At 35.9% G+C, this 26,708-nt stretch overlaps 1 protein-coding gene across 1 annotated transcript in view; it reads right to left on the minus strand.

Moving 5' to 3' along the window:
• Positions 1-26,708, minus strand: part of ADAM23 (ADAM metallopeptidase domain 23) — a gene marked incomplete at both ends in the record, with an annotated part of 72,625 nt that overhangs the window by 13,309 nt on the left and 32,608 nt on the right. Inside the window, 17 exons of the mRNA XM_084264486.1 lie at positions 1,850-1,961; positions 3,794-3,962; positions 4,922-5,041; positions 6,424-6,529; positions 8,126-8,189; positions 8,588-8,638; positions 9,072-9,152; positions 9,599-9,685; positions 10,412-10,483; positions 12,840-12,939; positions 15,046-15,094; positions 16,695-16,785; positions 17,578-17,662; positions 19,700-19,866; positions 22,452-22,523; positions 25,444-25,509; positions 26,615-26,688. Of these exons, the coding sequence (XP_084120612.1) occupies positions 1,850-1,961; positions 3,794-3,962; positions 4,922-5,041; positions 6,424-6,529; positions 8,126-8,189; positions 8,588-8,638; positions 9,072-9,152; positions 9,599-9,685; positions 10,412-10,483; positions 12,840-12,939; positions 15,046-15,094; positions 16,695-16,785; positions 17,578-17,662; positions 19,700-19,866; positions 22,452-22,523; positions 25,444-25,509; positions 26,615-26,688 (1,566 nt within the window). The remainder of the gene's footprint in view (positions 1-1,849; positions 1,962-3,793; positions 3,963-4,921; positions 5,042-6,423; positions 6,530-8,125; positions 8,190-8,587; positions 8,639-9,071; positions 9,153-9,598; positions 9,686-10,411; positions 10,484-12,839; positions 12,940-15,045; positions 15,095-16,694; positions 16,786-17,577; positions 17,663-19,699; positions 19,867-22,451; positions 22,524-25,443; positions 25,510-26,614; positions 26,689-26,708) is intronic.

Consider the following 26,708-nt stretch of genomic DNA (forward strand, 5'->3'; position numbering starts at 1 on the left):
GAAGCACTACTGGTAATAAGGGGAAGCACTACTGCTAATAAGGGGAAAGAAAATAATGGAAACTACTTGAGTACATTGGATCTTTACAAAGCAGAAAACTACCTCTGTGTTATTCTGACATTTTCTCACAAAGGAATTCCTCTAGCACAAAGAGATTACAGCAGCTGCCAGTGCTATGGCTCCTACATTCACTTCTGGGTGATTCAACATCAATAAATTACTTTAACAACAAAAGTAAAAATCAGTCTTTTGAAATCACTGAGGCACGTTGTACAAAAGCATTTTCTGCCTTTTTGCAGAGGACTCCGTTGAAAAACGGGATCTAACCTTTTTGTGTGAACCTGCTGGCAGAAATCCATGCACATACTATTCATTTAAGAGCTTTTCCCATAATACGTCAACACTGACACGTGAATTTTCCTAAAGGCACTTCCATTCTGAATTAGATGGGCTAATCTGAATTACAAAATTCTAACAAAGATCAGTGTTGCCTTTCCTATAGAACAATTTCCTTCCTATAGGATTTGAATGAGCACTGTAAAATTAATGTACTCTCTAACTGTAAATACTGTTCCCATCCACACACAAGGAGAAGTAACCAGCTCTATACTGCTGTCCTCTGTTAATTTTTTTAAGTCCCTGTAAGCAGCGTTCCACAGACAGAAACAGAAAGGCAGGTAGCTGTGTGAGTCAGGGTGCAAACCACAGCTCCACACTCAACAGTGATAGGGGGTTAGGAGTCCAGAAGCACCTGCACTGATTCTTCAGTACAACTCTGGAGTGTTCTAGAAAGCCTCCTTCACAGTGCCAACTTGTTTTAAGACGATCTCTCCAATACATCTTGGTAAAGGTCTACTGGAATCATCCCACTAATGGGCAAAAGGATAAGGCACACAGGAAGTAGTAGAGCCATACACCAAAATCTGGTCCTCCCTTTAAACCTTGGATATGAGTCTGAGCTCTAAGGAGTACTGCTTTAAATAACTCTATCAAAGAACCAGGAGCTGTGACCCAACAGAAAAAAACCTGTTTGGGTTTCTCAGTTGTTTGTTGGGAATCTTATCTGTGAATGCATAACGCTGGATACTATAGTCTGATGTTGGACAACTACCCGATGACAGAAAAGACATGAAAAAAACCCAGACAGCATAATCCAAAGACATTCTTTGGAAGAGAAGTCAGAGAAAATCTCAAGTGCTTTTCTTCCTCTTTGAAAGACCTTTCTGATGAACTCTTTCCTCAATAGCTTCTCTTTGTATTTATACTTCATATCCAGTGGAAATACCTACTCAGTACATGACAGTAAGTAATAATGATTGTAAGAATAATATAAAGACCTTAAAATCTTAATGTATTTATTTTTTCTCCCATTGAAATCTTGATTTCAAGAAACCATAGCTTTTTTCCCACCAGGGACATTCCACTTTTCTCTTTTTTATGCCACAGCTTCCCGAGAACAACACAGAGGTACAGCAACAGTTGAGAACAACTAAGAGAACCAGAATTTCTAGTAAAGCATAAATACTCAAAATATCATAAATATTAAGAGCTACGCTTACTCAGATCCCCATCACAAAGAAAATAATTGTAAAAATTGGAGTATAAAGGATGAAGGAAAAACTAGAAGCATATTCCATTACTTATTGAATTTTTCCCTAAATTTAGGTTAGAGAAACACAAGTTTCATCAATTTTTGAAGCAGAAAGACCTACATGATCTACACAATGCAGAATTTTACTGTCTGAGTCTATAGAAAGTATTCTCTTTCTATATGCTAATTCTACTACCATGTAGCAACAGAAAAACTTATAAATGTTTGAAAGAACATCAAAACTGAAATCACACAAACCCTTGGGTCCTTCATCCTTCTTGCCACCAGTATCCCTGATAGGATCATCAATGCTGCAGTCTGTCCCAGCCCAGGAGAAATTACAAATGCAAGTGGCTTCATTACTACAAACCTGGAAAGAGAAGAAATTACAACAGTTGTGCGTTTTAGTCAGTTTGTTTAGCATGCAATTCGGTATTGTATTCACAGTTCAAAACTTAACCATTTATATGCTGTAACAGTAGCACTGAGGCTTTAGAACAAGTATAATCTATCAATAACCTTAAAGTTGGCTTTAACACTCTAAACATACTTAGATGCTAGGAAATCAGAAGGATTCCCAGTAGTTCCATCATCACACTACATGCCTGCATCAGATGTAAAAAAATATCAGAAATTCTTATCTTAATTAATCCCTACCTAGACTAATTAGATCTTCCCTAACCAACTAACTGGACTTTGAGCCTGGATGTCCTGAGGGAATAGAAGCATTTGTGTTTAAAATGTTCAAGACATGGTTGTGGCTTTACAACCTCTAATTTACAGCTTGCTCCCACACAGAAAAAAAAAGTAAGATTTTTATTGGTTGTGTTGCCATGTTTTCCTAAGGGGCAGTGAGGAGCGCTTGCTTATCTTCTAGAGGAGAGGAAATAGTTCTTCTGAAGCCTGCGGTCAGTTGAAATGTAAAAAAGGATTTAGGACTCACTGAAACTGGCAGTACATTTATCCAATACAGGAAAACCTATCCAACTGACAAAACCCAAATCAAACACATGAGTTAACAGCTATAAACTTTCCCTATGAATAAGAACATGGAATGTGTTGCTAGAAGAGGCTACTAAGGAAAAGGCTTGATATAAAACAGACATAAAGAATAAAGTTTTGATTATGGGACTAGAAACAAAATCAGTCATTAGGCATCAACTAACAATGTCTTTTGGAGACTGGAACAGAATGTCAAGAAACCCCAGAAAATAACCCTCACACTGATGATTACAAGCAAGTAGTACACATGGGGTTATTATTTTAACTTTTATCTCACTGCTTCTCGCAAGTATTCACTGAAGAATCTTATCTAGGATGCTGAATATAAATACATCCTGTGGCAGGTTTGATCAACTGAAGCATTCTTTGAAAATTACCAACTGGAATAATCCAAAGCAAAACAGAAAGGTAACACTACTCTCACCATCCATGCCACTCTCCCAAAGCACCAAGATGATTTCTAAATCTCCTACATCCTTTACTTTCCAATTTATTTTTTTTCTTCTTGATTTGGAACCTAACTCTCTTCCTCAAGGCACTCAAATTCATCTTTAATTGCACATATGGAGAAGAAAAAAGAAATATTTCTTGCATAAAGTCTAATCTCTTAGGCAAGTGTCTGTCTACTGAATCCCACAGTGGAAGGAGTTAGAATATGGAACAGTGAACGTGTTAATCAAAACATACCTACCATATTCAACAAATAGCCTTACAGCATATATACATATACAAACACACACCAGTATGTAATGTGCCTGAATGTAGAATGCTACACTTTGCATCTGTTAAAGAAACACCTACTATCTCTGTTGAGGGCCAACAGTTTAGAATTATAATTATGTCATGAGATATGAAGGCATTAGTGTGCTGGGAAAAGTTTAACTGAAGATGGCAAGTAGTTTGAAACACAGGTAGTACATTACAGATGTTGTTACAATAACCAATGTCAAAGCTCTTTCTTGCTAGTAAGAAAAACACCACTTTGGATATATAATTGCAGAACTGATTTGACAACTTCGCTTTCTAAAATTTTATCCATGCTCCACAGAATAGCAGTCTTCCCCTGAATCCAACATCGGTGTTTTCAGATCAACGGGTCTTAGGAACACCTTCAGGTAGAGACTCCACAGGGTACATTAAGATCAGAGATAGCAAAGGTAGCTGGAGAAGCCTAGCTGCTGATCCCCAGTACAGACTCACCCCATGACCAGAACAGACTTTTCCATTAGAACCAATGGGACAGCTGCTTATGTTCAAGGACTGAATTGGCAGGCACTTTTTGTCCAGACACATCATTTGAGGTCCACATGGAGCTCCATCCTCCACATAACCTAAATCTGTATCATCATCTAAAAGAACATGAGCACCACTAGGAGAAATAAGATTTAAGATACTATTAGTATTATGACTGGAGTCTTTTGAAAATATTAAACATGCTAGTGTAGATACTAAAAGCCTCCTATCTTTCTCTTATTCAAGCATATAGACAGAGTGAACAAAATTATAAAAGTTTTCTGTCTGTTCACAACGCTGACAAGTTGTTCCAGTTGTCAGGCTAAGAAGAAATCTAGATAATGACTTAAATACTCAAAAAGGGGACATTAGAGTCTTAGAAGGACTGTGCTTCCTCCCTCCACCATCCCCCCCAAATGCTGTAAAATACTATTGCTAAAAAATAACAAAAAACAAACCTCACATGTGATGACAAATAAATACACTAGTGGAATAAAAGAAGAGTTAAGAATCACTAATCACACTCAGGATCTAACTATGTAAGAGAGAATTCTTGGCACGACAGTAGCATTGTCCATTGTCAATGTCTTTAAAATAGAGCGCAGTATTGCACGCTGCAGACTAAAACCCATATACCTGCCCTTTAACTGAACTGTAGTCTAACATCTTACCCTGCCACAACTCTTCAGTTTCTTCCCTCTCAGCCCTCACTTCCTTACAGCTATTTATCTGAAGATATAATACTCTAAACCACTATGGTTAATATATAGGTATTTGGCAATTACAGACTTCTCTCCCACACAAAGACATAATGCTGAGCATTGAACTCAGACTGTGAAGTTCTGCTACTGGAGAGATCAGATAGAATCAGGAGATAACACTCACATATCAGGAGGATATCAGGAGGATAACACTCACATTTCACTGTCTTTAGATGTGGAATATTAGGCTGCTTTTTTAAATATAAAAATAAACACTGCTCATAATAATGACTTTGCTGTAAGATATCAATTACCTAGAGATCATACAACTGTTTATCTGAATTCAACTGGGTTTGACAGGAAAATCACATTGGAATGCTGCATTATCTTTTACCTGCAGTCCACTATTCGTCCTTGATGGTAAAAGGAATTTGGGATAATTTCTCCTTGAACTTGTCCAACTCGTGGAACTTTAGTAAGATTAGTACAGAGTAAAAAGCCACAGAAAACATCACTGTAAAATGAAAACATAAATCAAAAAGTTACTGGAATAATATGAAGCAAGCTTAAAAAGAGAAAGACAGGCAACGATGCCGCTGATCACATTAAGTGATATATTACTATAAGCCACATGACAGAATTCCAGAGTACAAGGAAATAAAATGTTATTTGATATAAATGATAAGAGAGTAATTGTCCATTCAAATGCACCAGTGAACATTCACATGACAAAATAATTAATCTGTGCTCTAAATACAATACAGTACAATTAAGAGGAGCCAAATTATATGACAGAGCTTTGTCTTATCAGGCTAAACTATATTTCCCCTCTTTCTAGCAGCTTGGATGCCATATGTTAATGTGAAGTTTGAATTTTTAATTGAATTTTATTTCCCTTGCAGGACAACAGGAACCATAGTAACATCCATTAGCATGCAGTGTGTGTGCCTGAATTTTGGTAAAGAATCTGCTTTATTTGATGGTATCTGTGTGATCTTCAACAGAAGAATATCAGAGCTTAAAACTCTGTCTCTTACTCGAATTGTCCTAAGTCACAGGGGCAGCTGGATGAATGCTGGAAACTGTATTTGTCAAAATTACTAGACCATTTTTCTGTATCTTTCTATTGACCAACAGAATCTTTCATTCAAATGAGGTTTTTAATATATTTATCAGAACAACACTACTCTCACCTAAATATATTTAAAAAAAATACATTAAACAGCTCTTTTCCTTATGATCCTATCTGAAACGTGAACCATGTCCAGAAACAGGGTCACTTCCCAAACATCAAATAGTCAAAGGGAAAGCACAGTTCTGAGACTCAAATTTTTACATGCATACTGAAAAGTGACAAAGCAGTAACTGTATCAGGACAACTTTAAGTCTATCCACTAATGATTGTTAACTTGATAAGTAAATTTAATCAAATATCCATCTAGTGATGATCACATGCAAATGAATATAGTATCCAATATATAGTATCCAAATGTTTACTTACTGGTCCCCTCTGATCAAAATAAGGGTTGGGACAAATATAGCATAATCTGTTACTAATCCCACAGCAAGCAAAAATGTGTATTTACAGCCTAATCTAGTCCTACCAAAGCTGAGGTGCTTATGACTTTCTGCTGCCTGTCCCCAGCTCCTCCAAAAGAATTAAAGTCACAGTACGTTTTTCTGAGAATTTGGAATTCTTTACAACTGTATTGCTGAGTCACCTGTGGATTTTGTCAGAATGAGCAATGGAATTTTTTCAAGATATAAATCTTATGAGGGAAAGAAGAATCAAAATAATGCAAACCAAGCTGCTGAAACATTAATGAAAAAGCAGACAACATTAAACCAGTATTAATCTATTTAAATTACAAATCATCTCTACCAAACTGTACTTACTGTTTGCTACACTGAATCCATCGGTCTCCATCCTTTCCACAGTTTCCTTTCTTTGTGCCTTCTGTGTTAAGCTTTTCATAACAAAATTTGTCTGACCCTGAAGACTCTGTTGTGGAAGAAAGGAAAAAGGCATGGACGTTCCACTGGCAACATGAGAGCTGACTATTGCAGCAGTTACCTGTATGTTTTAATACAAAATATACATATCTAGCCACACATGTACGTACACAGATGGTATTTTCCAGTGACTGCCATGGGAACCTAGCACACTAAACTTCAATACCTAGAGGTGCCTTTTCTGAAATAACACTGAATGTTCCAAATTTGCTCTGTACTTCTTAAAAAGCAGTCTCCACAGTGTCTGTATCAATGTCTGCTTTTAAATTTATCTGTGGTCTAATTTTGTTCACTTTGTAACACCTGCACATAGATTTAATCTAGTAGTTGTTAACGCAATTATTCCTGATCTGTATTTCAGGAGATTGAAGACTTTGTGTGTGACATAAACCATAAGGATATGTTCTGACATCAACTCAACGTATGTTTTATTTTTTTAGGAGTTCACAGGGGAAATGTTGAACAGCAAGATGTAGTTTCTACTGCTTTTTAGGAGCAGAAATCTTGAGTAAAATATTTAAACCCGTCCTGTCTCTCAATCACGGCACAGTATTATTTACAAACAAGCTTGATTTTTTTCCTATTGATTTTTAGGAAAAAAACAAACCACAATGATTATAAAGAAGATAAAAAAGAACAGTAAATAAGACAGAATAGTTTCAGTAAAATCACTTGTACAGAAGACAAACCCAGTACTTTAAACTAAGTGTGTAATAGACAAAGAAATTAGTTAACAAAAACATCTATTGCCTTAATATTAAATGTGAGGTTGTAACATAAATGTCAAACAGGCATCAGAAGATAAAGAATTGAATTTTACACTTAGATAACATCTTTTCTAATGTACAAGACAATAAATGGTAAAACTATATCCTCCCTTCCGATCTACCCTAGAATAGAAATATTCTTCTGCTTCAAACTATCAGTGGCAGTTATTATTAGACAAAATGCACAAGAAAACATTAAGTGTTAGAGAGTAACAGGACATCCTGACAGTTCTGCTCTGCTGAACTGTCTCAAAGTCATCACACAGAGCACTTAACCCCTCTCAGCTGCAAGAAAGATCCACTGCAACTGCATTTATATTTTATGCAACACCCCTGGGCTTAAATTCATACTATATTTATTCAAATTCACACTAATGTACTAATTTTCCTGACTACAGGATGATATAGCAAAAAGAGGCTAGGTGGAGAAGCTCTAGCGTGAACCACTGCTGGGATAGTGGAACTGATGACTGTCATTAAGAAACCCAAACACATCTGGTTTCAACTATTAAGAAAAATAGGGCCCCCCGCCCCGGCCCCAGTAACTCAGAGTTGCCCATTCTGCATGTTTTCTCACCTAATTCCAGAGCCAACCATTTGCTACCAACCTACATCTGCAACCACATCATGTCATAAAAATCTCAGTGTCATCACTCCTAACATACAACTCAAAATTTTGCTTGCCAATCAAGCCAGTTTCTCACTACAACCTACTCTACTGAGCTGAAAACTTTAACTTGCTGTGGCAAGGACTAAAAATACAAAACAAAGGTAGCAATGAACCAGAAATACAATTAAGGTAGTTAAAGTCAACCTACTAGATCCCCAGATGTATTTGCACTGATTATCTCTTGTTTTGCATTCACCATTATAGCAACGACCCTAAACAAAATACAGCATGTTAGTAATGAGAACAGAACATCATTTCATTGCCTTCCCCTCACCCAACAGATGCCTCATTTTGATTCTTCACACACACATGGGGAAGTATAATGTTTTTTATCAGTTTGGGTAGATGTCCAACATTTCAGCACCTGCTTTATACTTCTCTCTTAAAAAGCTGTAAAGAACATATTAACACGGAGTGCAAAGATACCAAGTAGATGTCACTAAAACGAAAAATTTTTAGTATTCATAGAGTGCACAAAGCACAAGCAACATCAATGTCCAAAAGACAAAATTTATGAAGAAACAGAGAAATCAGGATTAAAATAAAAAGAAAGCTCGTATTTGGTTGATTTCTATTTGCTGATGTGCAGGGATTTTAAAACATTGCATACCTGATTAGAATCACAGGCATATCCGTCTTGTTTATGAAGATTTGGTGGACACTGAAAAAATATAAGACTTTTTTTATTATGAGTACTGGAATAACACATCAAAGGATCACCTATGAAATTTTCCCAGTTTTAAAAGACAATTGCCCAACATATAAAGGGGGCAGATAACATAATACGTGCAGGAATCTTTATAGCTACAAATACAAGTGAAAAAATTACTATCTTGAGCCATGAAATATAAGGTTTGATTCTAACTTTCTGCATATTCCAAGCAGAAATTAAGGAAGGCAAAATAAAAAGTAAACCAAACCTGTTCAGTAACAGGACATTTGGTAACTAATACTAGGGCTTGTTTGCAACATTGCCTTTGCATTCATTTCCATTCCACTGAGAAAGTAAGCAAACACCTATATTCTAAAACTGATATAAAATGAGTGCACACAAACATGGATAGTGTAAGCAGAGAAAGCTGCTGCATACATACCTGGCCAGAATCTCCAGTGCAGAACTCTGCAATATCACATTCATTCACTGCGTATCGACAGTCGTAGCCACGTGGGAAAAACTAAAAAAAAATCAAGAGTACAGTTCAGGACTAATATTATGTAAAAGCAAAGCTGGAATTACTCTGTAAACATTATACTCACACATATTGATCATTTTTCGCTTGGCTAACAACAGAACACCACAATCTCAAGTTATATCAAAGTGTTGAAAAAAAAATTCAGTTTCTTGATCTTTTAATGGCTAAACTGAAGTATATAATACTTTGACAAGTCAGTGCTTTTTAATTTCTGATATATAAATGCAAATAAAAGCCATTTTAGCATTAATACATATCCAGTGCAAGGCATTCTCTTTGTATTTGGGGCAATGACCACATTATTGCCTGGAATCTTACTCTACATAAACTACTCCTTTTCATTCATCAGAAAGCAGACTTTGAGCTATACAGGCTGCACGACTTCCACAGACAACTGAGAACAACAGACAGATGGCAGCAACACTCACAAGACATGATGTATTACAGCAGGGTCCATCACTACAATGAGCTCCATTAGAAAGAGAGCACTTCTTACAGCAGTCTGCATAGCATTCCTGAAGAAAATATTGACATCTTTAGCTTTCCATTTTAAGTAAGTTTTTTCTTCACAAACATTCCAACAAACTATTGTATATCAGCAGACAAAACACTCAATTCCATACTGATGACCTCAAATTATCAGCTGGAAGAATCCTTTGCAATGCTCAAATATCAAAGTAAAGGGAAATCGGTGACATATATGCCATAATAACAAGGGGATTCTGACTTTCTGATGCCTCTTTCAGGTGTGGAATAACAAATGCATGCTGCTTATTCAAATTGCATTCAAAGCAGGAAAAAAAGGTCAGGAAAAGTTATTATGGGTGCATTCAATTGTAGAACCAGGACTGAAATCTACAGGGCAGATTTTTGCAAAAGCTTTATGGAATATTTCTTCAAGAGAGAAGAAACCAACAGTTTCTTACTCTGTCCAAATGCAGGCACCTCTCTCCACAGTATAGATAAGGAGTCTATTACACCAGGCACACCATCCAGGAAAAACAAGGGTATAAGCGTCTCTACAGTGTAATTCAGAAATTGCTGGGAAACAGCTACATCACTCCCTGTCTTCGCACTCATTCTCACTTGAAAAAATGTTTTAAAACAGTCCTTTAATTAAAGCTGCTCCCTAACAACAGGCAAAACACACTGTTTTCTTGATTATATGATTGTTACCAATCATATAATTTATCTTAATATATCTTGTAAGAAAGACTTGTGGAATATGTAACTCTACTTGCCATTCGGAAACCACAATCACATTCTTCTCCTGCTTCTACATATCCGTTTCCACACTCTGTGGTTTCAAAGAGCTGAAAGCAAAAAAAAAATCCAAACCAAATAAAGAATAAAACTAGTATCAAATTACTATTCTGTCACAAACAGCCCAGTTCTCCTCAGGTATCCATTCTTGTTCATGCAATCAACTACTGTCCAACAGTTCCAAGGTACCATGTTTGTGCATGAAAATAATAAGCATTAAGAAACACTGCCAAAAGGAAATTCTTATTGGAAGTTCTTATTAAAAGGAAGGTGCCTTATTAGTACGCTAGAATAACACAACCATATATACATAGTGCTAAACAGTTACTCCTAGGACCAGATGTATACAATAAAGAGAAATTCTGCATTTCAGGATTATATAGGTTCTATACTGGTTTCACATGGCATAATTTTGATTAAAAGTGACTTAAGATATTTTTCACTCTCATCACAGAAATAATTTTGCAAAAACCACCTCTGTTTTTTATAGAATTCTGCTTCAGAATCCAGTAAGAATATCAGGAATCTCCAATTTAACTGGGACATCAATAGAAACACATTCATCCCTAGAATATGGACAAAATTAGAAGTTAAAAGTTAAGTTAAAATGAGAAATCTACAGCTAGATGAGGGTGAAAGATGTGAGTAAACATGTTCATTCTTCATGGATTAGTTGCGGTACAGCCAATGAGGATCATCAAGATATGAAATGTCACACAGAATACAGTATAAATTGTTTATAAACTTGGATGGAATTATTCTTCGGTACCTGGGGTGGGGAGGGAGGGGAATCATAATGCTTAATAAAAAAGAAAACATGATACATTCATTGTATAAATGACAGAGGTAATGAATAGCATCTACTATTTTTGGTGCCAAAAGCAAAACTACACTAAAGCAATGCCCGTACGTATTCTCCTTCACCAGCTATATCAACATGATGTAGAAAACTGTTATTTCTTTTTTTCCCCTCTATAAGCCACTTACTGCTCTGCATCAGTGGCAGCAGTGAGGCCTCTTATTCTGAACCTGAAATTCAGGTCTCCATCAAACAGACCTGGTTATCTGACCACGAGCTCATGCAAAACCAAAAAGGGCTCAACCTGAGAAATGCAAGAAAATAACAGAACACACAGAGATTTCCTACAGTCTTAATCAGGAACTATCAAATGTTCATATACATACAAAGTTTGAATTAAAACTGACATCACAGTGGCTGCTTAGCAGATCCATGTCTCATTACATAAAGTTTACACACATTTTTACCTTACCTTCCAACTTCCAAATAACAGGATGCAAAACACCGTGATATTATTTTGCCCCTAAAGGACTTTAACTTCAAAGCTGTGAAACACTGACATAGATAATGTATAAAGATAATTCAACTGTTCTCCTGAGAGCAATTGCACAAAGTAAAACAGATTTTTATTCTGTACACAGTCTATTTGGCAATTTGTTCACATTACCTTGCTAGACAATCACCCTCAAAAAATGAAACTGTGTTTTTCTTTCTTTTTATTATTTTCTGTAAGAATTCTTACATGCTTCTATAAGACAAGATTGCCACCCTGGGAAAGGATTAAAAAACACTCTGTAAAGCAAAATTTTTGTGGTTAATTGTGCAAGGTGGCAGCTTACCAAAGGATACAGCACAGTAAACAGAACAGCCCAATAGTCTCACGTGGTAATAAATTTTACAAAGACAGCAGGTTTGACAACACTGTGGTTAAATAGAATATTAATATTTTGATTGATCTTACTTTGCAAAAAGAGCCAAGCAGAATATTTTTATAACACTCAACTTCAGAAGGCTGTGATGCTAATATTGCCTCAGAAAAATATTATGACCTTGATAAGTTTTTAGAGGGAAAGAAAAAGCAATGGATGGTACATGGAAACAGTTATATATTAGTTTGCTAGATGTACCTCTAAAATGAAAATAATTTATTTTTGAGAACAACCACAAACTGCTACTGTCTATATGAAGCAAGCTGCTGATTTCTAATTCCTGATGTGGTAAATGGCATTCTTCTTAACAACCTTGGATAGTCCAAGAATTGATTGTATGTGGAGCACGCACTATGATCTTAATTCTGGATTTGTTCTGCACTACTTCCACCTTAATAAGAAGTGCATTTATGCTGAATGGGAATGTATCTAGCTGTGAAAAATCAACTGCAGTATTTGTCATTATTTGAGCAAGAAGAATTGATGAAAACAAGATGCATTCCTCTTAAGATTATTTTTAAATATTATGGGAATGAACAGTCATCTAATTACAAGCTGCCCCAAGAAAATACCCACATAGACATGTGAATAGATTTGAAAGCAGATGGCTGTTAGTGAAATTATTACAATTTCATTAAAATGTTTAGCAGAGGTGCTATTTACCAACATATTTATTACCTTTGTTGGCCTGTTGAAGAGACAGGCACCTCCCCCACGAAGTAAAAATTCTTTGTACTCTGCAATGCTGCATTTGGAGAATTTCCTGGAATGGTATACCCTAAAAGAGCAAAGAATTAGCTGAGTAAATGCTTTGAAATACCAACAGTTACTGGAAGGGGACAGAAGAATCACAACATTTTTTTAATACTGTAAATCCCAGTTTCTTACAACCACTGAGTGCAACAGTTTGTCAGCTCAGTCGCATTCGCAAACAGTAAAATCAGAACAAAAGAAAAAGTTTTTAAAGCTTTTGCATTTTTATATTTCTATTATATGGATCAACAGCACATGAAACTGAAGTCTCCTGATCTTCTTAATAACGTGAAACCACTTTATCATAATAGGTGCTATGGACCCTCTCAATTAGCATGGCTAATCCAGTGTTCTCGGGTTTCTTTCCTCCACAGCTTCAGTTTAAAAAAATGGATTACATTCCAGATCCCTGGTACCAGGCCAGGGTCTTAAAACTGTTCAATTGATCCTGGTTATTTTTTAAAGTAAAACTAATTGCAGCTGTAGGAACATCTATAGGGTCAGACTAAAAATCCCCTTCACACAAATCCCATCTCTGATTTTGGCCCTGAGACTATGACCAAGGAGTAGTAGTAGTACTACTACTACTACTCCTGTACTACTACTTGTAGAATATTTTTCTGACTTCCAACAATTTTCAGCTCAATTACTTCCTTGGAATGCCTTGTTTTGTATTTATTAAGTAATCTTCATTGTATTTTCTCCCATGAATTTTTCCCAAAATCTTTCAGCTTCTACAAGAAGCTATATCAAGATGTTTCATAGCTTAATTACAGACTGGTAAAAGAACAATTTCATTCCATTTTTTGTCACATATTTGCTGGTCTCATTTCACATCTCCCTTGTTCTTACACTGGAATAAACATTGCACTTTTCCCAGCCTGATGACTACTTTTCTTCCAGTCAATTCTCACACAGAAACTGTCTGATATTTTTATTAGTCAAGTTTTGAGACCTGGGAATGAGAACTTTTCATATTATTAAAGATAAGGGTAACCTTGCCATAAGAAGATTCTCCATTCCTTTCCTAGCAGCTCACTGCTTCCGAGCTGACATTCCACCACTGAATTATTCTAAATATAAAAAATGTCATCTGATACTGATGGAGTTATGTGAAAAGGCTTTACACAGCACCTAATTAGACACTCATTTCACTAGCCAGACCTTTTTCAGTTTCTGGGTGTCTATCATCTGCTCCTGGCACTTTCTTACTGTTACCTTAGAAGTTCATTCCACAACCTCTTCTACTGGTGTTTCCAAGACTGATACTTTGATGGAGGAGTATCTATTCTGGATTCCAGAAGCAAACATACTGAATAATTTTCTATTGCATTCATACAGTGGCTAACAGTTACAAGTCTACAGGAAAGCTGCACAGTAATTCCACCTAAGAACCCATTTCCAAACACCATATAGAGAAACTAAGCTCCTTCTGTCTTATTTGTAGCTAATTTTCTCCATGTCTTTTGCAATTGAGCTTCCACAGTGAGCAAAAATTCTGGCAGGAACTGATTTCTAGGACTCAAAACCCCATGTTTCAGGTGCTCTCCTTTTCTAATGAATTGCTTACAGTATAAAGAAAAGAATCTTTGGCAGTGCATGAGGGAAGAGGGCAACGAAACATGGTTTCCTCCCATGCAGATGTGCTTCCCCCTCAGACTTCACAAGCTATTTAGCTAAGGAATGAGAGCACTTGCCGAAAGCTTCAGCTTTCAACTTTTATTCACTGGAACAAAAGCAGAGATATCTGTTCAAAATCAGAATTTTGAAGCAACTGGGGTGAAAATATTTAAAATTAGGAGGAAAAGAAAAATCACTTATCAAAACTATATCAACATTTTTTCCAACTGCATGTAATAAGGATAACTGGATTTATTTAATGAAAAATATACATTCTTTAACTTTCAATCATTGCAAGTATAGCAAAGCATTCTAAATATAAAATTTATTAATATTTTCCTAAAAGGGAATGACTTGCTGAATACTTAAGTAATTGATCTGTATTGTTTGGGTTGTTCCAACTGGTTTAGTACTAAAACACATGGTTAAAACACAATGCATAAATATTTATGTCATAATGTAAACTATGAACTCATTCCAGAGCTCTCAATTACTGATAGTTATGACATACCCTGTTTCCTCCATGATGCAACCACCCCAGGATTCAGTGCAGTCACACTCTTCTCAGACAAGACCAAAATACAACAGAAAAGGAAAGCAGTTATAAACATGCTTACAATAAAATACTTACTATAAAAATGGACCTTGACTAATTATGGTAAGATTAGATGGTTGCTTGGCTGTACAGACTCTAGGCCTAAAAAGGAAACCAGCGGCACTTTCAAATTACCATACGTGCATGCTCTTTGACTCAACGCAAAGTTTCAGGCAGTACAGAAAGCTAAAAATAGCTGACAATGTTCTCCCCTACCTGCTTTCAAACCAGGCAGCACAAGGGTATGTGCAGTACACATGACACTCATGATTAAACATGTTCATATTTCCTCCTCCCTAAAATGTGTACAGAACACCTTAAAGAATTGTTACCGGAGAGGCCTTTTGACATAGAAATATCAATAGTAATATGTAAGTCAGCCAATAGTAGTACATGAATGAGCCAATCAAATATTTAGAAAAAGTAGTTGAGTGAAAATGGATTTACAGTTTACTTACAGCTATAGCATGTAAGTCAACAGTCACCAAATTAATAAAATAACCAAAAATAAACATTTTATGTTCATAAAACAGAAGTTAGAAACTCTCCATAAAAATTATAGTAGTAATAGTAGTATAGTAGTAATATTTTCAAGAAGATTTCTATTTTCTAGTTACTACAGCAAATCCATAGTTTCTCCACAGATAATATTCACAGATTATTTATATAGTTATTTCTGCTCTACCCAGGTCTTTCATTAATCTTTCTATATAAAGGGTATCCAAATAAAATTTTTAAAAAGCTATCATTTCAAAAACTCCTCTCCTAAAATTTAAAAATGTATTGATTTCCAAATTACATGAAGACTGTTTTACCTGTAATCAGAAAACAATCTAGAAAATATTTTAGAAATTTCCAAGTTTACACAATTCAAAAGCAATGCTTTACAAAACAACATTCCATGAACTTTTCCACTTTTTTTTCCCTAACTCACAGATTTCGGAAGTGGTTCCAAAGTAAAGTCACCATTATCACTAACATTTTAAAAACAGAATCAAAGAGTGAAAGTAGCCAAATTGCTTACAAGGTGCGAGTGAAAAAAACCCAACAATTTTTGTTAGCCCCAGAAGAGGCTTTTGCAGCCATTTTTGTACCTACACTCTATGTATGTTAAGGCCACATCAGTCTAATCTTCTGGCTGTGAAGCAGTAAGATACGTTGAGCAAACGTCACCCTGGCCCAGGTTAGAGTGCCTTACCATTTCTTCAATTATAAATCAGGTATTGCTGTACTTTAATAATTTAGTTTTAGTTCTATAGGAATTCCAGATGTTGTTATAATAGACAATGAGTTCTGAGTTAAATTAATGTAATTTTTACTGTTATACTTCTAAATATTGGTTATGGCTCTAACCTCCTGACACAGGACATTACTGACATCATTGCAAAATATGTGCTAAACTGGTGGTTCTTATTTTTCTTAAACTTTAGATGCATACATTTCCAAAAGCAGCAATTCTTGTTCTACAGTTGCAGCAAGTTTCGTGTTGGTTTCAAATACCACAAAGGAAGGGTTTATATTTTAACTGAAGAAGACAAAAGAAGACTCCATGCCCATGTACATACTCGGTTTCCTGGAAGCTGGCTCCCACTGTATTCCAAGGTTCTGAGCAAGACTTTGTGCCAGTTCCTGTGCCATGGCCAAAGGGAGGCCATACTGCATTTCAAGAGGAGTACAATTAAAAAACCAAAACAAAACAAAAAGTTACTGCAGTGAATGCTACATTGGCTCATTCTGACTTACTACATACCTACTACTTCAGTAATTCTGTACAGCCAATCACAATTGCATATAAGGAAAAGAAACACAATCAAGTACAACACACAGAAAAAAAATTACTCTCTGAACCCGAGGGAATCCCTGTCTGCTGGTTAATCTACAGAAAGGAGTCTGGTTGAGATATATATACACACACACCAAATATATTTTGCATAGTATGACTAACTCATGTTAAAAGAGGAGACTTTCATTAATGATTTCACACTGTACTGAGGAAAATTAATAATCATCATCATCATGACCATCAGACAGGGATTACATTTTTCTAGTTTTAATGTTAAAAGAAAAATAAATCAATAAGAATTACATGTCATCAGCACCTCATAAGATCAAGCTTTGTGTGGTTAGAAGACCCAAAAGGATGTTCAGTTCTGTATTTCAAATACTACTGATTTTTTGGGGCCTAAAATTCTGTTAAATATACTAAAAGCCAATTTAGGATCTTAAGAGAATAATGCAGATAGAAGGAATGCTTTTTAAAGAGAAAAACAGAGCAAGCAGTAGCTTCCCAATGATATAAGAAGGCTGGCTCTAAGAATCAAAAGTTTTTATGAAGTAGATTATCTTTAAAGCCCTGAATAATGAAACATGCAAACACCTAAGTACTTAAGTTATAATGTACAGTTTCTAATTTATTTCAGTTTAGTCATTAAAAAGAAAAAAAATTACCTCATTCACTCCTACTCCTCTAGTCACAGAGCAAACACCTCCAAAGTAACTTAAGCTGCTCCTTTTGTAATGAAAAGTCACATTCCTTACAAACAAATAAAAACAGAGAAAATGGAACACATTGACCTTGGACACCAAGAACTTACATGATACACTGCACTCACATTACTCCTCATCTATTAACTGCAAGTTTAGAATCAGAACACCAACACTGAGTCAATTAAATACAACCTAGTCTTATCTTCCAGAATCAGAATCAGTCACAAATCACAAACAGGGTAAAGAAAGCTAGAATACTATATTCCTAAGAAAATACAAGGATAACATTTCCTTCACAAGATAACAATATATTCCAATTTATAATCTGTCAGAAAGGAATTCTGTACTGAATGCATCAGTGTTGAGAGTTTTTTTAATCATGCTCTTAATCCAGACCTATTCAAGCTCTACTTTCAACTCCAAATGAAAAGACTGAGAAGTATACTCAAAGGAAAGCAGTTTAATACTGCTTTTTAATCTTTCATCCTTTCATTTATTGTTAATCACTGTGGGGGGGTTGCTGAACAACTGATAAACCGCATGTTAATTTTATTTAAGAATCTCTTTTCTTTTTTAAAAAAAGAGCAGCTAAACCCCAAATACTTTAGTTAATGTAATCTGGAAGACGTAAATTATTCTATAAAATGTCTATAGACAATTATGGTTTATACCTATTTTAACTTCATAGGCGTAATAATAAATCCATGCAGCCTTGGGCATGCATAGCAAATGATCCTAACCTGTGAAAATTAAATCCTTTTACAATAGCAGAATTGATGGGCCTTTTGTTTTTTTAAAATTACAGAATACTCCAGACAGGTAGGCATTTATTTTTTTTTTCCCAGAGCATTCTAACAGTCAACTTTGAAACTGCAGCATAACTAGGATAAATGCTTAAAGTTGGATGCTTTAGAATAGACAGAACTGCAGTAAGGGCTGAGGTTAGAGTGTCACAGTTTTGCCTGGCTGGATCCTGGTGGAGGACCACAGCCACACACTTCTGTAAATAGTCTTGTTCAACTCCCTCGTTCCAGGGAGGCTTAGCTGGAGCAGGCTGCTCAGGGCCATGTGCCAATGGCTACGAAATATCTTCAAGCACGGACACCCCACAATCTCTATGGGTAACCTGTTTCAGCATCTGACCACCTTCACAGTGTAAAGATTTTTCCCCTCATGTTCAAATTGAATTTCCTGCATTTCAGTTGGTATTTGGTGCCTCCCACTGCACACTACTGAGAAGAGCGTGTCTGCCCACTAGCAAGCTCTTCAGCAAGTGACACAATACATGCATAAAAGTAGTTAAAAGTGCACATAATCACCACTTTGCATATGTTACAAAAAGCTCATTTAGCATTGTGCTGTAGTGCTTGTATTATGGCAGTACAGCTATGACAAGAGGCTGGAGGAAATTCTGCAAAGGAAGACGTAACAGAGGATGAAGATTATGAATGATAGGAGAATTTATGCTATTTATACTATGCTACACAGGGGAATGTACTCTTCCTCTTCTTCACTTATAATGCCATGAGGTAAAGAAATACTGTTCCTCAAGGCTGATGTGCGTAATGATGCAAGTGGAATTTCCCCTCAAAATGTATCGTGTCTCAGGAAACCATGGCAGCTCTAAAGGAGGAGATATTAACAAATTAATATTAACAAATCATCAGTGCAGCTTAATGTGTGAATTCAGTAACTGGAATGTTCTTGTGGCAACACATAACACTGTCCACTCTGCCCTCTCCTGCTTTTCTCTGGGAAAGCAGTACATTACACACCTGCTTAGTGAAACTAACCTTAAGGGCTCATCAGAACCCATTTCAAACATGTGACACTGTCTCCAGGTTGCAAAGACATTAAAATGTCATTATAGATAACTATTAACATGACCATAGTATATACTATGCCTGTTAAAAATAGACCAACATGTTAAAAATAGCATTAGCTTTGTAAGGAAGGCAGATTTTGGTTGGTGTAATGACTACCAAGCAAAAAAAGTAAACAAGAGGAGACAGGAAGACAAAAACAGTAGGCAGAAAAGTGTGTAAAACTGTAAGAGTCTAAGCCACTGTATAAGGGTACATACGAGAGCAGGTGCACAGCATCAGCGTGCTGTTTGATGTAATGCTGTCGATATTTGGAGAAATCATGAAGCATCTGCAGAGGGTCAGGGTGAATATTAATACGATCTCTGTCTGTCCAAGTTTCCACAGCAACAAGAACCACCCTGGTGTTCAGCTGTTCTTTGTATATCTGAGGGCAGAGACAGGACAGGCACAGGAGTAGAACACTGGGTCAAACATGCACAGTTAGCCAGTAAGACTAAAGCGGAAGGACAAGAGGGGTAAAGGAGGAGGGAACATGGGGAAATAGTTAGCTGATAATACCTAGTTAATATTCTGATCAACTTAATTTTTGTTTTAGAGGACAAAAACCACTTGCTGCTCCTTTTTTGAGCTACTCCCTTTAGTTTAAAATTCTCACATCAGTTAATTTCACTACTGAGTTTTGCAGAAAACCTGTATAAAAATCAGCAAAAAAGAAATAAAAAGGTATACCAAGTGATCTCAAAGACGACAAAAAAGATCTCAAAGAAAGAATAGCCAAAGTAAATTCCTAAGTGAAAATTAAATAATTTCACAGTTCCCCAATACATTTAAAAATTAATTCACATGATGCATCATTGTCATTTACAGAATGAAAACTTAATGCTACTCAAGTAATGTGACAAGTAAGAATATTAATTTTCCTATTAATTTTAGCATCACTGTAGCAAGAGACAAGGAAATTGTGATCAGGCCCTAATAATTACAAAACAGCTTTAAAACATCCTTTTTAAATTTCTGCATAAAACTTAATCCTGAAATAAAACTGCTATTCTCTTTAGGTTCATGTCATAAAATGCCAAATTTTATTAACAAAAGTTATTCAGAACTTGCAGATCTACAGAAGATGCATTCCTTTTTGCAACAGTCTGCCCATCAAAAGTCTTACATGGGACATGAAGAACACTTACTGATCAAGCTTAGTTATGATCTAAAAGCACTGGATAATTAATCCATCATTTGCCTAATGCATAAATACACAAAAGGCAAGTTATTTGGTCACTTCCATGAGACGTCATATTAAGCACATGCTTTTATTATCTTTTTGCCAAATTACACCTATAACATACGACATGAATTGAAAATATCCTCCCACAGTTACGACAGAGTGAATACACTACACTGCACTCAGCTTAGAAAAACAGGCAATGAATAGAAGAACAAGATAGAGTAACCAGCTAAAACTGATTTTATTCAAGAATTTGAAGGAAAAATATTAATATGCTTTAATCTGTGGGGGACAGGCAGAGGACATACACACAAAATGGTTAATGACATCAGAAAAATCAATAAAATTAAACCCCTTGAAATTACATATAGGTGTATCATTAAAGTTTTTACTTGCATTTGCTGAGAGGAAAACTATTTCCTGAAGTAAATGGGAAGAATGGAGGAGGGAGCATAGAACCTTTGAAATTCAATATCCTTTCCCCAATACTATAGCACTAAGAAATACAGCCCACTCCCTATTCACAAGGGAATAGCAAGGCAGAAATGCCTGCCCCTTTTCATGCTTTGTTTAAAGAAAAGACCATTAAGATGTCATTTTGCAAGATCTCCATGAGGGGACTGAATTCTACACTGGAGAGAAGCTGAATGTTTCTCTATGCACACATACAGCAAATAAAAATGGAAAAAATGAAAGAATATTCAGAGAAAGGAAAGACAGATTAAATGGCTTTTGTTAAAATGCAGAAGAAATACAAGACAATAACGATAAGAAAAAAAAATTAAGATGCCACTCTTTCCTTGGGAATGTCCAATATAAATTGCAGAAATATTATTTCAACCATTTGTATTTTTGTCTGCTCTTGCAACTTTTCTTTAGACTACTGGCATTTTCAGACCACTACACAAAAATACTCCAAAACGCTTCCAGTATTTCATGTCTTATAAATATATTCACCTAAATTTTCAATGCACATACAGTATACATAATACTTTATATACAAGATACTAAGAACAAATGCTGTATTGCTTCATCCAAACTATAAAACCCGTAAATACTGTTTTGCACTGAATTGTATCACACAGTTCTGTTGGTATCATGTGGAAAGGTCAGAATTTTACTAGACTTTGTATTCATCACTACTAGAGAATCTATTTTGTTTTCACCACACAGTTCTGTGTTTGGTCGTTACATGGATGTCAAAGAGAAAAAAAGAATCACCACAAATTTTACTTTTAGTTTATATGCTTTATGTCAAATTGTTCTAAATTTACTCACATATAAAAGTATGGCTTCTGTGTCAGTGTCATCCATTTATAATGTACTACTGTGGGATTTTCTTTGGTTTTAAGCTATGACTACAGATTTATAAAGGGGAATTTTTAGTCACATTCTCCTTTTCTCCCAATATACCTTTGTATCTTTTGTGAACTAACCTCACAGCTTCAACCGCTTGTGATTGGATTTGTTACACAACTCCAAACTTGATTAAATCTCATTCTTAGGCAGCAAGAGATACTGAAAGCTCCTTCAGGTTTGATGTTGTCCCCCTCCTCAATCTGGCAGTTGCAAGCTTTGAGAAAAATGCCAAGGACAATTTAGTGGTTTTCTATACATTCACCCCAGGCTATTCTGCCAAGGAACTGGAACTGAGTTTTAAAATGTAATTTTTGTAGTTGCTCGGGTTTTTTTATCCTGGTAACTGGCTAACATTAACTTTTTAAGTGCAGCAGTGAAAGGACAAAGTTGGTGATGCAGTTTTCAGAAGAAACATTGATACTCACAGCATCTACAAGGTTTACCACAGACTTTGCAAAATTGTTTGTGTATGCATTTGAAGAACGGTGCTTTTTGAACTGAAAGGAAAGCAAAAAGTAGAACATCATGAGAACTTTAGTATTTATTACTAATTCTTTAGTTTTACAGCAAGAAAGGAAAATTAATATTTTAAGAAAGAGTAAGGAAAACCTCAAAAGCTTTTCAAGCCACAGCTCATATCTCATGTTCAAGAACCCCTGGATGATAAAGGAAGCCATATATGCTAGACAGCCTTTCACATCTATAAAAGGAGGATTTAGCCACAAGAAATACCCTATTTAGAATCATTGTGTGTGACAAATTTACAGGTAAGCATTAACATAAACATGAGGTCAAAACTGAAAATGCTGTACCCACTAAAACTGTGCTTAACCTGATAAGTTAAATATCAGACTGTACTAGCCACATTCCATGACTATGAGGCATGAAGATGAAGCGTTTGCCACTTGCCCTTCCTGCAGCCCTTTGCAAATCATTGTTTCTATACTACAGCTTCAGACTTTTACGACAAGTAGCATTAGTTATACCAAAAGACAGAAAGGAAGAGGGAGTGCATGGTAAAACTGAATATGTGTTTGAATGTTGAAAGAGTTAAGCTGAATATTGTCATTTCTAAGCTGTATTACAAATCCTGCTTCCTAATACCTGTGCACACCATTACAACTGTTTCATGTCTTTCCTCATCCTGCCCCAAGTCTCCTCTGTTCCAAGTCAAATTTTCCAAAGACGCTGCTATGGTATCTGAACATGACTTTCATGACTTTCATGAAGCTCTATTTTTTTTTTTTAATTTCAAATCAAAATTCCATTACACAATGTGACTTGCAGGCAGGAAAATAAGTCTTCAAAATTTCACAGAAAAGGCACAAAAAATTGCACAGAACACAGAGGGTAACAAACCCTGACTTTAAAGCTCATACTAATTTCAACTACCGGTTAACAGCAACAAACCTCATCACCTCATAAGCAAACATTATCACGTTCCATGAAAGTGTCAGCTCTTCCCACTCTGAAACACAGTACCCAAAGAGGCTTTGAAGCGGTCTGATGCTTCTCTGAGCAATTAAGTATCCACTCTTATCAAATAAGTTAGATGATTAACTACCTTCCCAAATTAGAATAACAAAATAGACAAATTCCCTGTTTTCCAGAATTATGCTTTGTGTGAAGGTGAAAATAAAACTGGAAGACACATATGCTTTTAAAATAAAAGAATCTCTTTCTGATGTTGAAATTCAGAAGAATGACACACACTTATACTATTAGATAACAATTTTTCCATCTCTCTAAATTCCAGTTATTGTTGTATAAGCAATCTAGTTTTATATGGATGGAAATGCCATAGAGATTAAAGTCCAAACTTTATGATAGCCGTCATTCATTTCACTGCAGGAAGAGAATTTTTTTTACATATGCTGTTACTCACCAAATTCCACATGCACAGCAGGTTTTAATACCCAGAGATCTTACAACACAGGTTTTCAGAGACTACCTCCCCCATAACTATTCTCAACAAAGCATTTTCAGCTACAGTGCTAGTAGGCACTTGGGCTGTTCATGGAGTATCCATATCACAGGACTGGTTTTGCTCCCTAGGGAACCACAATACTAAAATAAAATAATAGGAGAGAGGGAAAGAGTGACTTTGGTTTTGTTTTGGGATTTTGTTTGTTTTAAGCCAATCCCAAACTTTCACAGAAGTGGAAAGGTAAAATAACATGCTTCAGAAAACGTACTTGGTTTTCATGAAAGTATTTAAATGCCAAAATCAGCAGTAATATTTGACAATGTGTCTAAACACAGCTCCCTAAAAAAATATTAAGCTAAGTCAGTACAACGTGCAACAACCTAATTAAATATGTTTAGCTGTGCATTTCATGTCACAGGAAAAGAAAGTTTTGTGAAAATACATAGCATTAACCACTTAACAACACCACAGCCAAAGAGGTTTGAGATATTTTTTCCAACACAGAACACTGCTGCAGGAGAAAACCGCCCTCTGTTGGTAACCAGAAACCGGTGAAAGCACATTTAGTGAGCTCCTGCACCGGCAGGCTTTAACTCCTAACTGTGAATGCTGCCTTAAGTATATCCTTTTTATTCCTTGGGGAGAATTATCATCTGCTTCTAAGTCACTGACAACTGTGAAGTAAAAATCCTGAATGGTCACGGTCAAAAGTTTTAACAAATAAAGCCTCAGGAAAGATAACAGTCAGTGCCTGTAACAAGGGTAGTGAACAGGATTTGTGATGCTTTTCAAAAAGTGTCTGTAGCACAGTTGTTTAGGTTTACAAAACTTACTACTCTCTTCTGGTTTTTCATAGGGGTAGCACATGGACACTTAGATAGCCTTATTCAGCATAATTAGTGGAAGTAGCAACATTTAAATAATAAATGTCACTCGGTTTGATTTTTTTCCCATTTTTTTTTTTTTTTCTTAAGGCATTACAAATAGGCTTCCTTCTTCCCCTTTTTTTAAAAGAATAAATCAAATGACAAACACTTTCTGAATTAAACAAACAACTTATCTTGCACTTCATTATGAATCCTGTTTATAATTGTGGAAAAGCCAGAAAGAACAATCAAGATAGTTTTGTCTGTATGCTTTGTTAAATTAAAATTGGTTAATAAAAATAAATTCAAAGTAGCAAGTTGGGACCTCTGTTGCTTTAGGAATAGGATGTAATTCTAGATTTTTTGGCATGTTTGTTCTGGACAGAAATGTTTTGTTGCTTCATTTTGTTGGTTATGGGCACATTAAAACATCCATATGATACGAAAGTGTTGAAGATGTATTTTGAATATCTTAGGTAACATTAAGCATTATTAGCTATTATGACCTATACTGTGTTTTACAGCTCCTGATAAACAAAATATCTGACCCAAATGTAGCTGATACAGCACAGTGCTGTACATCAGCCTACAAAAGGAAGACTACCAAAGAATTGATACACTTACCATTTTATGGTCATTGACTATCATGAGCTCCAGATACTTCATCTCTTCAAAGACACCACGAGATACCTGATAGATTAAAGAAATTATTTGAGAAATAATGAAGATTAAGCAATTTTCAAAAATAACTGCAGCTGATTTAATAAGATTACCCAAAAATATTATGTAGGGTCAGATACTCAACTACAGCAAACAGTCATTACTCCAGGAACTTTGTGAGTTATGATAGACACTGGCTTAGAATATGAGTCACATCATTAAGAATACTTACAGTCTATCCTTTTTTGTTCAATACAGAAGCCACCATTGCTTCTCTCCACTCTTATTTTTAACAGAGGAAAAACTCTTAGTCTATTGTACTATTCATTACAGATATAAAGAGGAAGTTACTAAAAACAGTACCCTCAAAAAAGATGCTGTGGATTGTGCTACTCAGTGAAGAAATACCGACTAAACTCCATTAATACAATTATCTCTTGCTGTTACTTTAGAATATTTGGAGAAAAGTCATTCTGTTTTTAAAGGAATAATTACAGATTCACAGAATTGTAGGGGTTGGAAGGGACCTCGAGAGACCATCGGGTCCAACCCCCCTGCCAAAGCAGCTCCCTAGCTCATTGCACAGATAGGTGTCCAGGCGGGTCTTGAATATCTCCAGAGAAGGAGACTCCACCACCTCCCTGGGCAGCCTGTCCCAGGGCTCTGGCACCCTCACTGTGAAAAAGTTCTTCCCCATGTTGTTGCGGAACTTCCTGTGCTCCAACTTGCAGCCATTGCCCCTTGTCCTGTCTCTACAGACCACTGAAAAGAGGCTGGCCAATTCCCCCTGCATCCCACACTTAAGATATTCATAAGCATTAATTAGGTCCCCCCTAAGTCTTCTTTTCTCTAGACTGAACAGTCCCAGCTCACTCAGCCTTTCCTCATACGGGAGATGTTCCAGGCCCTTAATCATCTTCGTAGCCCTTCTCTGGACTCTCTCAAGGAGGTCCCTGTCTTTTTTACACCAGGGAGCTTTTATCATTTGATAATAGTATTACGTGTCAACATTTAATTACCAAAAACATTTGTTTTCTAAATCATATGTTCTCTCAACATTAAAAAAATCTGGAAATTAGTGGGTTTAGTTTTGTCTTTGTATATGGTCTTCATTCAGAGTCACACTCCTACTCACTGCTCTCTTTCTTCTCTTTCTTCTCAGCCACTGTAGTTCAGACAGAAAGGGCCATTCAGAACTAGATTCAGTCTCTGTACAAATTACAAGTTAA

This window comes from Gallinula chloropus (genome assembly GCF_964237585.1).
Source record: "Gallinula chloropus genome assembly, chromosome: 5".
In the NCBI taxonomy this organism is placed as follows: domain Eukaryota; kingdom Metazoa; phylum Chordata; class Aves; order Gruiformes; family Rallidae; genus Gallinula; species Gallinula chloropus.